Genomic DNA, 13,238 nt, shown 5'->3' on the forward strand with positions numbered 1-13,238 from the left:
TGTTTCACGTAACCTTGCAATCGTTTGCTTCCCAGTTCTTGCTCTAATTTTACAAACATCATCAGTGCTTTCAAGTTGCAGCATGACATTTCACCCCTATCCTGGAACCTCCTCCAGCCTCTTAATCTTTCAATGTCTGCATTTATCCAATTCTGGCATCCACAATTTTAACTGCCCTGCCACGAATAGCCATGCTCTAGAATTCATGCTCTAAACTTTCTACTGATCCAATTTTCTCTTCTAAGATGCTTTATAAACCTGCTTTTTTGACTAAACCTTTGGACAGCTACCTTAACATTATCTTATGGTGTCAAACTTTGCTTCATAATAATGTAAGCTGCATGGTGGCTCAGTGGTTAGCACTGCTGTCTCATAGTGCCAGGGGCCCAAATCAATTCCCACCTCAGGCAATTGCCTGTGTGTAGTTTACACATTCCCCCCACATCTGTGGGGGTTTCCTCTGGGTGCTCAGATTTCCTCCCACAGTCCAAAGATGTACAGGTCAGGTGAATTGGCCATGCTAAATTGCCCATAGTGTTAGGTGCATTAGTCAGGGGTAAATGTAGGGTAGGGGAATGGTCTGGGTGGGTTACTCTTTGGAGGGTAGGAGTGGATTCGTTGGGCCAAATGGCCCGTTTCCATACTGTAGGGAATCTAATCTGGTAAAGATAGCTGGAACATTTCATTACCTTATGTTAAAAGCACAAAAGAAATTAAAGTTATTTTGCTGAAAGTATTTCCTCTCCAAAAAAATTGTAGCATCTTGCTTTCTAATTCCTCATTCAAATTCATTAAAGGGCTTGAAATTTGTATTCAGATGTTGCACACACAAACTAAATTCACCACGACATTTCCTGAGCTTGCTATCATAGCAAAAGTCTCAGACATTTGCTTGTGTTTTGGTGAGATCCAGCTTTGTGTGCATCAGAACAACAACCATCTGAAGATCCCAAAACTTATCTGGTTTATGTCTTAAAGAATTAAATTAAACTATTTGCCAGAAGTGTTTTGCGTTCCCCAAATTGAATTGCAGCAGAAAAAAAAATGCAATGCCCACTTTACCAATATGGGTGTGTACGCATATTTGGATTATTCAGAGGGGTAAACATTTATAGTTTCATACCATAAAATGAAGTGTGTCAACCAGTTTTGCATCTTGGCTTTTTCCATAATATATCAATAATTTTACTTTTGTTAAAGCCTGGACGAGGGACCTTTTCATTTCAAGTCTGATAGCAAGCAAGCACACAACTGACCATATTCACGACCAGAGTTTAGATCAGTGGTACTACAAAAGCACAGCAGGTCAGGCAGCATCTGAGGAGCAGGAAAATCGACATTTTGGACAAAAGCTCTTCATCTGCACCAGTATCTGCAGTCCTCACTTTTGCCATATTGGTGGAACTAGAGAAAAACAGTGCATTTCTTCCATCTTAGTCAGAACAAACCTTAATGTAGTGAAGTCTCAACTGTATTACAAGGAACAACAATAGCAAATTAACACAGAGCATGGTTCCAGAAACAATGGTAGTCAGATACTCTGGTTCTAGGATGCTGGTTGGGGATGCAAGGTGGTTAGGAAATCACAACAACGGGATCTTTAGACAATAGGTGCAGGAATAGGCAAGCACCAACATTCATTATGATCATGGCTGATCATCCACAAATCAGCATCCTGTTCCTGCTTTATCCCCATAACCCTCAATTCCACTACCGTTAAGAGCTCTATCCATCTCTTTCGTGAAAGTATCCAGAGACTTGGCCTCCATTGCTTTCTGGGGCAGAGCATTCAATATATCCACCACTCTCGGAGTGAAGAAGTTTCTCCTCAACTCTATTCTAAATGGTCTACTGCTTATTTTTAAGCAATGTGATTTTAGTTTAAACTTTAGTTTTCCACCTGAAAATGGGAGGCATCTCTGACAGATCAATAACAAAAAAATGCTGGAGATCAGAGTGAGTCAGGCTGTATCCATGGGGAGAAAGCAAGCTAACAGACAGGTTTCAGCATCTGCAGTAACTTGCTCTGACAGCTCAACATTCCTTCAGCACTGCATTCAATGCCAGCTTTGATTATGCGTTTGAATCCTTACAGTGGAACTTGAATTCACAATTTTCTGAATCAGTGTGTCAGAAACAACAATGACTTCATAACTCGTGCATGAGCATGGTATGAACATATTAACTTATGATCAAAAAAAAGAGGGGATATAAAAACAAATTTTCTCTTCTCTTTATCGCTACCTTGTTTTCTGTAAACTTCTGGCTCACTAAGAAACTTCTACAAAGGGAATAATGTTTGGCATGTAAAAGATAAGCACATGAACAAAACAAAAACAAACTATGCCTAGACGCTCACTGCATGTTTGAGAGATCAATCCAAATATGCATTGTCAAACTCTGCAAAATCAGCAAATCAACCACCGTTAAAACACAGAACAGTAACAAAATCAGAACTGTTTTCAATTTGCCCCAAATAACTTCAAGTCCCCTGAATACTTAATAGTACATCCTCATTCTATTTCCGACTAACAAGAGCCTCTCCCTAAATGTTTCTGGTTACCTTTTGTCTCTTTAGTCCTTTCCACCATGGTCATAATTTTTAGTTTCTTCCATGTATTTGTAAATCCCCCAAGCATGTCACATCAATTACATTTTGATCCATTTTTAACATGGCTGCATCACCAATTACTAAAACATTCAATCACATTACTAAAATGTTTTCGCTATCAGAATTTGTCTTTTGCTCCAAAATACTGACTTTGTCAAACTATTTTAATTCAAACAACCTGAAAAATATGGCAGCTTGCCTCAGTCAATGGCTCTCTCACTGCAACAGATGATTTTCAGCTTTACTCTTGATTTAAAAGAATGGAACCCAGTTTAAGTTGCCATTCCTCTCCTAAGATATTGTTACGTTTAAAATCTATGCCCATTTTTCCCACAACTCCGATTAAGCTTTCATTAGTCCAACATCCTGATAAAAAAAAATTGCTATCATTTAGAACTCATAGATTTGTCGGAACACAACTTTTGCTCCTTTTGACTAAAACACCTTCTCTAATCCCTTTCCTCCACTGTACAAACTCATTCAGATTGCCTTTATCAAGTTCCACTCTTTTGACCTCGAAACCTTCATAGATTTGATGTCAGCTTCAATATGCACTCTCTCCCTACTTCCAGCTCAAAGCAAAGCCCAGCTTTGACTCTTCCTCAGCCTACCTGCTACTTTAACTTTCATCCACAGCTTTTCTTCTCCGGGCTCAAAAATTGCAATTCTTGCAAAGTCACCTTCCACAAACTTTAACTCAGCCAAAGTTTAATTATCTTTCCTACATCAAGACTGGTTTCCCAATACAGCAATGACTTCTAGAACCCCCATAGTTCAAATTCAAAATTTTCATCTTTCCATTTAAATCCCATTATGGGTTTGTCCTTCAGTCCGACCCTACATTCCTTCCTTCTGTGCTCTGTTTCTTGTATTCTCCTGTTTTGTGTTTTCCTTAGCATGCCATTAGCGAAGTCTAAGCTTTAGAAATCCCTTTCATTTTATCATCATGTGCACCTCAGTCAGATTCTCCTAAAAATGCCCTATTTCAGAAAAGGGACTATAATTTCAAAAAAAGCATTACATTTGCTGCAAAGTACTTTGAAATACACAGGTTGTGAAAGGCACTACATTAATGCACCCACTTCTTACCTAACTTCCCAATACTTGACAAAACATTTTCAACTGCGGGTGCTGGAAATCAGAAACTCGGTCCTTGTTAGTTTACTGATTAGTATCTCTGCCTGTCACACAGGAGACTGGGGTTCAATTCCTCGACAGAGAGGAGTTAACATTTGGAGCTACACAATGGTTCAGTGTTTAGCACAGTTGCCTCATGGCACCAGAGACCAGGTTCGATTCCATCTCTGGTGACTGTGCGGAATTTGCACATTCTTCCTGTGTCTGCATGGTTCTCCTCTGTGCGCTCTGGTTTCTTCCCACAGTCCAAAGATGTGCAGGTTAGGTGGATTAGCCATAATAAATTGCTTATAGTGTCCTCGAATGTACAAGCTAAAGGGTAGGGGGATGGGACTTGTTGGGTTACTCTTCGGTGGGTCTGGTCTGCTTCCACACTGAAGGGATCCAATGATGTTATATACTGGCAATACATAATTCAATCAAAGACATCTAAGATAAGTTAAAATTTATTCAAACAGACATTTAAGATTAAACTGCATGATTATTATAAATGAAAAAGAGAAATTCTATCCCTATTTAAGACTTAATTAATCCCCAGTGACTTGGTCTTTGAAATGGTAGGATAAAATATTGGTGATTCCCCATATAACCTCTAATTTCAAACGAAATTATTACTGCGATTTTTTTGATAAGTAACATTATTTCCGTTATCTATCTTCCAAAAAAAATCCAAAGCTTTGCAAACAGCATATAAAAGTTTAACAGTTGGAAATTAAAGTTTAAATTATGGTCTTGTTAACAATCAGCACTACCAAGGGTTTTATTCTGCATTTTTAACTCACCACCCTTCTCTCTGCATTATTAGACATGAATATTGATAAATACATTACAAATAGATCATAATATTGTAGTCAGTAGGAAGAAGCTTCACAATCCTTCAGGTATCAAGAAAGGAGAGTGAAAGCTAGTTAATGCCCAGCTTCAAAAGCATTTAAATTCAAAATTTGAAAAGGTATTTTTCTCCTTTTCCTCTTTGTCGAGATTCTACAGTAAACAATCCATAGTCCAACGTAAAACATGCTATGGGGAGGGTTTAAATCACTAACATGCACAATGCATAGTCATAACACAAACATCTTTTTGAATTCAATGAACAAAATGTCATGTTAAAAGATTAAATGGGAATGTCTCTCTGGACAATCATGTAATACTGAGACTGAGGGTATGAGCAGGTGGGGAAAGAGTTAAATTTTGAGTTCTGTGAAACAAGAGTTTCAGCTGAGCATGACTCAGATCAGATAAGAACTTGTAGTGAACAATGGGGCTAGAGGCAAGGGTAATGGATTAACAAGGTGGTAAAACATTCATTATGTAGAGCCATTTAACAATATTGGAAGCATTCGGTATGCAAGGTCAGTTTAACAAGGTGAAAAGTATTAATTATGTGCGGGAGCATACTGGGCCCATAACCCAGAGGTCAATGGATTGAAGCCATCCTCTGCTATTGCTCAATGTTTCCTTAAGCAGCTTTCGTTTGTAACAGTATCTTGCCTTTGCTTGTGCTTCCTGAGTGTCCAAATAACATGTATCATACCGATGCACTCGCCAAATTCACACAGTTGAAGTGACGGTGGCTCTCAGCACCAGGGACCCAGGTTCAATTCCAACCTTGGGTGACTGTCTGTGTGGAGTTTGCACAGTCTCCCAGTGTCTGCGTGGGTTTCCTCTGGGTGCTCTGGTTTCCTCCCACATCCAAAGAAGTGCAGGTTAGGTGAATTGGCCAAGCTAAATTGCCCATAGTGTTAGATGCATTAGTCAGGGGTGAATGTAGGGGAATGGGTCTGGGTGGGTTGCTCTTCAGAGGGTCAGTGTGGACTTATTGGGCCAAAGGGCCTGTTTCCAAACTTTAGGGAATCTAATCTAATCCTGAGGACTTGTTATGCAGATGATTTTCTGACTTGGTGATTCACCAACACAATGCAGGGCATTAGCATCTGCATTATCTCAGGGGATGATCTCATCCTGCCATTGTACCTGGGGTAACTTGCGAGTGTAACTGGGGTTGTCGAGTGGTATGTGACTGTGGGGAGTGGCCAGAGTATCTGTAAGCATGGCCAACCGACCTCGATAGAGGGGATGTGTTTTCTTTGTTCAGGGTCACACTTTGACACAACCTCACACGCCTGCAAGGGGGGTGAGGGGGTCAAAGGGGGTCACCAGCTTATACAAGCTTTAATAAACTTTTAGCCATTTGCAGAAGTTGGTGTGTGCGAAACTTCGGAAAAAGAACTAACACTGGGGCGACACGGTGGCACAGTGGTTAGCACTGCTGCCTTACAGTGCCAGAGACCCGGGTTCAATTCCCGCCTCAGGCAACTGTGTGTGGAGTTTGCACATTCTCTCTGTGTCTGCTTGGGTTTCCTCTGAGTGCTCCAGTTTCCTCCCACAGTCCAAAAAAATGTGCAGGTAAGGTGAATTGGCCATGTTAAATTGCCCGTAGTATTAGGTGAAGGGGTAAGTGTAGGGGAATGGGTCTGGGTGGGTTGCTCTTCGGAGGGTCAGTGTAGACTTGGTGGGCCGAAGGACCTGTTTCTACACTGTAAGTAATCTAATCCAAATCAAAAGCTAGTTTCATCTTATACAATAGCATACAATTCAAACAGGAATTGCAAAACACAGAAAACATGCTTTTTGAAAACCGCATTGGTTATGGATGGGAAATGAAAATTAATTTAAAATAACATTACTTAGTTTCTGACGTTCCCAAGTTCTCAATTTGAAACTGAACACCAAAGATGACAACTTTTCACAAATTCCCTTTATCAAATTCAGATTACAAACACTACTAATTGTGGAAAGGGCTACTTTTATTGCCACAACGCATAGAAAATTTCTTAAAACAGTCAATGGAAGAAAAAGAAACAGGTGAAATTCAAAAGAAATAAAAGCAACTGGCACTATGCTGCATCAGCAAAGACAAGCCAGGACAATAAAATGGCAAACAGAGGTAGCACAACATTCAGCTAATTATTAGCCAAATTTGGATTTTTCTTTAGAATGAGATAACAAGAGTCCCTACAATATTGGTACAGGAAAATATTTGCTTTGATATTTCATCATCTAGGGAGACAGTGGCTGGACTAATAATCTAGAGATAAACACAGAAAATGCTGGAGAAACTCAGCAGGTCTGGCAGAATCTGTAAAAAGAGGCATAGTGTTTACATTTCACATGTTATAACTCTTCGTTAGGTCAAAGACTGTCATTATACTCAAAATATGAACTCTCTTTCTCTCCACAGATGCTGCCACACTGAACTGTGTTTGCTGTATTTATTTCAGATTTCCAGTATCCCTAATATTTTGGTTTAGTATGCAGGTAGTGCTCTAATTTCTGCACAACAGAAGGTGGAATTTTCATAAAGAAAAACTGGAATTAAGTCTGATGGTGACCACAAAACCATGGACATAAAAGCCCATCTGGTTTAATAATATCCTTTAATGAAACAGCCTTCTTTACCTGGTCTGGCCTACATATGGCTGAAGCCCTACAACAATGTTTTTCTCTTAACTGCGCTTTGAAATGGTGGGCAAGACACTTAGTTGCATCAAAATGGTCAAAACAAAGGAATGAAATTGGACAAACCAGTGGATACTGACCGAGGCACCAGAAAAAGCAACCTCAGCCTTGCTGATCCTGCAAAGTGTGGGCTTATCCCATAAGAGAGCGAGAGAGCTGTCCAAGCGTGCAGTCAAACAATAGTGTGGTAGTATAGTCATCACTCAAGGTACCATATATACAAATCACATCTCAGACAACCCCATTAGGACTCCCTTGGGTACTGTCTATCTAAATGGAAGAACAGATTCAGCAGAGGTGGTGATAGAGTGGTACATGGTCAGCAATGATTTGTTCTAGTCCTCAACATTAAAGACTCCAGACCCCATGATGTACTGTGAACCATCTCCAACGAGAGAGTATTCAACCATCCGCTTTTGATGCTCAACAGCAACACCATCACTGAATCTTCCACCATCAACATTCTAGAAGTTACTGTTGAGCACATTCTGAAATGGACTCACCACAAACAGTGGTTGCAAGAGCAAGTCAAAGGCTAGGATCCTACAGAGAGTAGCTCACCTCCTGACCACTAAAGCCTGTCCACCATCTCAAAGGCAAAAGTCAAGAGCACGATGGAATAACACTCCCCAGTGGCCTGGATGAATGCAGCTCCAACCATACTCAAGAAGCTCAACACTATCCAAGATAAAGCTGCCACTTAATTGGCTCAATCCTCAAATAATCACCTCCTCCACTACCAAAGCTCTGTAGCAGCAGTGTGTACTGTCTAGAAGATGCACTGCAGAAATTCACCGAAGAACTTTGGATAGCACCTTCCAAACCCATGACCAATTCCAGCGAGGCGGCTAAGGGCAGCAGACACATGGGAACACCACCACCTATAAATTCTCCTCCAAGCCACTCCCCACACCTTTTCTTCATTGTCATTGGTCAAAATCTTAGAACTCCCTTCCTTAATGGCATTGTGGATTTGCCCTAGCAGTGGTTCATGAAGGCAGCTCACCACCACCTACTCAAGGACAGCAAGGGTGAGCAATAAATGATGGCCTGACCAGTGCACCTATACCCAAAGAATGAAGAGACAGTCATGCCAAGGAAAGCTCCTGCTGATTACCACCTCGCACCTCCCCTTAGCTGATGAATCAGTACTTCTTCATTCTGCACACCACTTGAAAGAATCACAATGAGTGGCAAAGGTGTAGAATGTACTCTGGGGATGGAGGAGTTCAATACCATCACCAAGAATGACAAAGGTTAATTCTAAAGGACTGGTTCTGCAGCAAGGTGAGGGTACCAGAATAGAAAACTCTACTTCAGCAATCTACTTGTCACATACATCTGTTCATTACAACCTCAGTAACAGCTACGATACTCAGTAACAGCTACGATAATGAAGTCCTTCTGGAGATGAAGTCCTTCCATTACACTGACCATGACAAGTCTTAAGACTTTCTCAACCACACTTGGCATCATACTGGCTATCATTACCAAAGTGCTAAATAAGTCAGATTTTGAACAGATCTAGCATCTCAAAACTGGACATTTATGAGGCACTGTGAACCATGAGTATGTTAATGGTCAGGCAGTGAGAACACCTTAAGTTTTGTTTTCACTTCAGTTCAGAGCACACCAATTGAGAAGAATCAAAAGAGTTAAGTTCAGACACAAACTGGAGTTTGTCATTTACTCAGTTTTTCAGCTCACACAGATCGAGTCATGTAGCAGCAGTGTTTTTTCTAGTTTGTGAAGTTTACCACAGCAAGAATGTTTGAGATAGAAATCTGCAGGTTGTTGGAGTTGAAAAACTTCATGGCATCAGACTTTGAGGGGAAAAGTAACGTTCTAAATTCAAGAAAATGAAACCGGGAGGAATCAGTTCAAGTTGAAAATTGATACAGAGGTATTGTTTCTCTGGGCTTGAATCTCTAATAAATAATGGCAGGGAACAATTTAAAATATTATTTTATATATTTGTGTTGTAAATGTTTCTGCTCTGCTACAAAAACCTTAAGCCTGAAGAAACCCAATTTTCTTTCCATTAGTAGCTGCCAAAAACTGTCACCCTTAACCAAAAAGCAAAAAACTTTGTCAGTGCGAATCAGCCACTACTTTCTGCAAGTATCTGAAGGAGAATCAAAGAGCAGCACATCGTGACAAGACAAAAGCACCAGTGAACCATGTGATCAGTGACCTTTGAAATACCTTCCTAGTCTTTCCATCCACCTTTCAAAATTATGTTTTTTTCTTCATCTATGTCAGGGCCAGTTTATAAAAGTGGTTATAGTTTTACCTAGTGGAGTTAAATGTTGACAATTCACAATTGTTTATCTGCAGTTAGAATCTGCCCTGTGGCTTCTATCAACCCCAGCCTAGCTATCCCAATGATGTAGCAGAGTTAAGATGTCTCTAAATATGTGTACATGCACACAAAGAATGAGAGAAAAAACATTTTCGCATCATAAATTTATGTTGTTATTAAACATCAACATCATGTGAATGTGAATATGGCAAACCACCATGTTAACTAAACAAACAAGAAAAAATAAACAAACATGATCTACCAAGCTTGACTTCATTGTGGGATTGACTTGTGTGGCAGTGCCATTAGCTGGGATAGATCGCATAATTATCTGTCACATCCGAATTGCAATAAATACAAAAATTACACAAATTTCTTGCAAAGCCTGCACATTCCAGAATTCAATTTCAAATAAACAATTTTCCAACTTGGCCCTAAACACTGAGTTTATTAACAGCACTGGGAAAAAAAGCAAAATATTGATGCAGTGTTGTGACTTCTTTGATCATTTTTCCTATTAACTGTGCTGGAACTCTTACCACCCCCAATGTATTAACCACTCTAATCAACCTCAACTCCAATCCAGTCAGTACTTTTCAACTTCATGTCCTCCAGTAGATTCCTCTGTCTTAAACTGTAACCAAGTGGAGTTACTATATAGCCCAAAATAGTCTTTCCAAACAATACAGTAAGTTTCATCAGTGAATGAAACAGCAATGTTGTTCGATTCACATACAAAGGAGATTTCACCTCTCATGACACTGAACTCCCTTCGAGCGTGGTCAGAGCCCCTGCGCCCTGACAGGGCTCCCCGCTTTTCCAACCACCTGGACGTACCTGTACTGCCAGCCCTTTCCTCTTCCCAAGAGTTTGTGGACAGGCGCTTCTGCTTTCACATCAGCTTCAGGCACTTTCATGGAGGTAGAAGCTGGAACTGTCACGTCTCCTCCCTGCATCGTCGAGCGCCTGCAGCTCCCCGCCGGGAGCTGTGGGTTTCCAGTCAGGGCGGGTGAGGGATGGAAGGAGGGTCGCTGGATGGCGGCGGCCCCTGTTACACGCTGCAGTACAACAATGAGCAAAGATCCCCTTCCCACATTGTAACCCTCCGGACTAACCCGGAAGCCGTCCGAGGGCCGGAAACCACTTGACGAGCGGAACGTCTGCTCGCTAACCCAACCCGCAACACCGAAAACATCACAATGACCATCTGAAATGACGTCACTTCACAACAATCTCTTCCGGGTTGCTGTTGGTCTTATGCCGCCATGTTTGTGCAGGGCACAGCCAACAGCTAACGCCTCATGTGCAGAAAGATGTGGTTCATCTGCTTCTGTCCGAAATACATTAACTCCTTTTCTACGCTCTCCTTACTCCTTTCACCACAGAGACTGAAGTTGCTTATCTTCAAATCCCTTCATGTTCTCCAGTGCTTCGTATTGCGTCAATATCCTGGATACTTTCCTCAAGATGAAACTTAATGTCTTGGAAACAAAGATTTTCCTTGATTCGAAACATAAAAATGCTTGGACCATATTCTTTGTCTGAATGCAGACCTCTTCTACATCTTGTACCATTCGTGCTTTACTCCATATTACTTATTGAAGATCCCCTCAAACTTGAGCTCACGTGCTCATAGTTGAGTCTTATCTGTCTACTGTACCGACCTCCATCTGCTGTAATTACTCAGAATCGATTTCAATATTGTTGTCCTTCAGATCTCTCCAGTACTTAATTATTTCCTATAAATGTTAGCAGCATGCACTTTAGATAAATAAAGTATTTTTGAACAAAATAAAACAACTGAATGCTATAAATGAGAAACAAAACAAATTGAAGGAGTAACTCACAAAATGAGTTCTAAAAAGGATCACTGGACCTGAAACGTTAACTTTGATTTCTCTTCACAAATGTTGCCAGACCTAATTTTTTTCCAGTAATTTGTATTTTTTTTGTAACATTTCCTTCTATCTTGTACACATTATTAAAACAGAAGTCAGCATGGCATATCAGAAATATTACAGGAACACAAACACCTCTCATATCCCTTTGAGTGACAAACTGTCCCAAGTTACCTGCTAACATTGTCCCTTGGTTGCCATTATAACAAAATCCTGGAATTCATGTCTAGCTTCATCGTAAAATTATCATCATTGACTGAAATAGCTTGCCAACATTTCTCCATGCAACTACAAACAGACAATAAATGTGACCTGGCTAGGACAAGTAGATTTTGAAAAAAAAGTATTCATTTGGGATTTTCTTCTGCTTTTATGCTGATCAATAATGCAGTTAGTGTTAATCCAATTCACTGTTTTTAAATATCGTGAATTTGTGAAAAATGGTGTGACCTAAATAAATGCTTGAAAAATTATTAAAAATTATTATCCATGGGAATTAAATCATAAAAGCCTAGAAATTTATGGTACAGAAAGGGTTCATTTGACTCAACGTCTGCTTGCTGAGTGAGCCAACTAACATAATCCCACTTTCTAGCCCTCGTTTTTGATAGTCCTATAGATTATGGACTGATCAAGTCAACTTCCAGGTCCTTATAAATACAGTAAGAATCTCTGCTTGAACAGACCTTCCAGGCAGTGAATTCTGAACCTTCTTAAACTTCCAGGTAATAAACATGTTCCAATTCTCTACTAATCCTTCTATCAATTCCCTTAAATCAGCAACACATAGTTGTTGACCTCTCTGCTAAGAGAAATAGATGCTTCCTACTCACTCTTATCTAAGTTTGTCGTAATTAATTACACATTACCTGTATCTTCCTTCCACTTCCTCTGTTCCAAAGAAAGCAGCAACAGTCTGTCAAATCTTTTAATTTTGCCTCATGGCTAAAACTCTCCAGTCCTGGCAACAAGCTTACAAATCTCCTCTGTACCCTCCCCAGTTGCTTCCTGTAATGCAGTGATTAGAACTCAAATCAATACGTACCTAGTATTTTATATGTAACCATTACATGCAAGACTTGCATTACGTGCAAGACTTGCAAGACCTTATTCAACGGCTGCAGGTGTTGGTCATAGTGTTGGTCAAAAGGAATTTCCAGATTTTTGACTTAGTGAAGGTCAAGGAACAGCAATATTGTTTCAAGTTTGCATCAGTATTTACTGTGGAAAAGGATATGGAAGATATAGAATGTAGGGAAATGGATGGTGACATGTTAAAAAATGTCTGTATTACAGAGGAGGAAGTGCTGGATGTCTTGAAATGCATAAAAGTGGATAAATCCCCAGGACCTGATCGGGTGTAACCTAGAACTCTGTGGGAAGCTTGGGAAGTGATTGCTGGGCCTCGTGCTGAGGTATTTGTATCATTGATAGTTACAGGTGAGATGCCGGGAAACTGGAGGTTTTCATCATTTATATAAATGATTTGGATGTGAGCATAAGGGGTACAGTTAGTAAGTTTGCAGACGACACCAAAATTGGAGGTGTAGTGGACAGCGAAGAAGGTTACCTCAGATTACAACAGGATCTTGATCAGATGGGCCAATGAGCTGAGAAGTGGCAAATGGAATTTAATTCAGATAAATGTAAAGGAAAGGAAATCTTAGCAGGACTTATACACTTAATGGTAAGGTCCTAGGGAGTGTTGCTGAACACAGAGATCTTGGAGTGCAGGTTCATAGCTCCTTGAAAGTGGAGTCGCAGGTAGATA

General features: G+C 40.2%; 1 protein-coding gene across 3 annotated transcripts in view; it reads right to left on the reverse strand.

Moving 5' to 3' along the window:
* The window catches only part of osbpl11 (oxysterol binding protein-like 11), an 83,979-nt gene extending 73,253 nt beyond the window's left edge, over positions 1-10,726 (reverse strand). The window contains exon 1 of one of the 3 annotated variants that reach the window (XR_011961704.1): positions 10,407-10,726. Coding sequence is in view for 2 of the 3 variants with exons in the window: in XM_072579589.1 (XP_072435690.1) it covers positions 10,407-10,525 (119 nt within the window). In the remaining variant the exon portion in view is untranslated. The remainder of the gene's footprint in view (positions 1-10,406) is intronic. The other 2 variants (XM_072579589.1, XM_072579590.1) reach the window with 2 other exon arrangements.
* Between the last annotated feature and the right edge of the window lie 2,512 nt (positions 10,727-13,238).

This window comes from Chiloscyllium punctatum, chromosome 10 (genome assembly GCF_047496795.1).
Source record: "Chiloscyllium punctatum isolate Juve2018m chromosome 10, sChiPun1.3, whole genome shotgun sequence".
Taxonomy (NCBI): domain Eukaryota; kingdom Metazoa; phylum Chordata; class Chondrichthyes; order Orectolobiformes; family Hemiscylliidae; genus Chiloscyllium; species Chiloscyllium punctatum.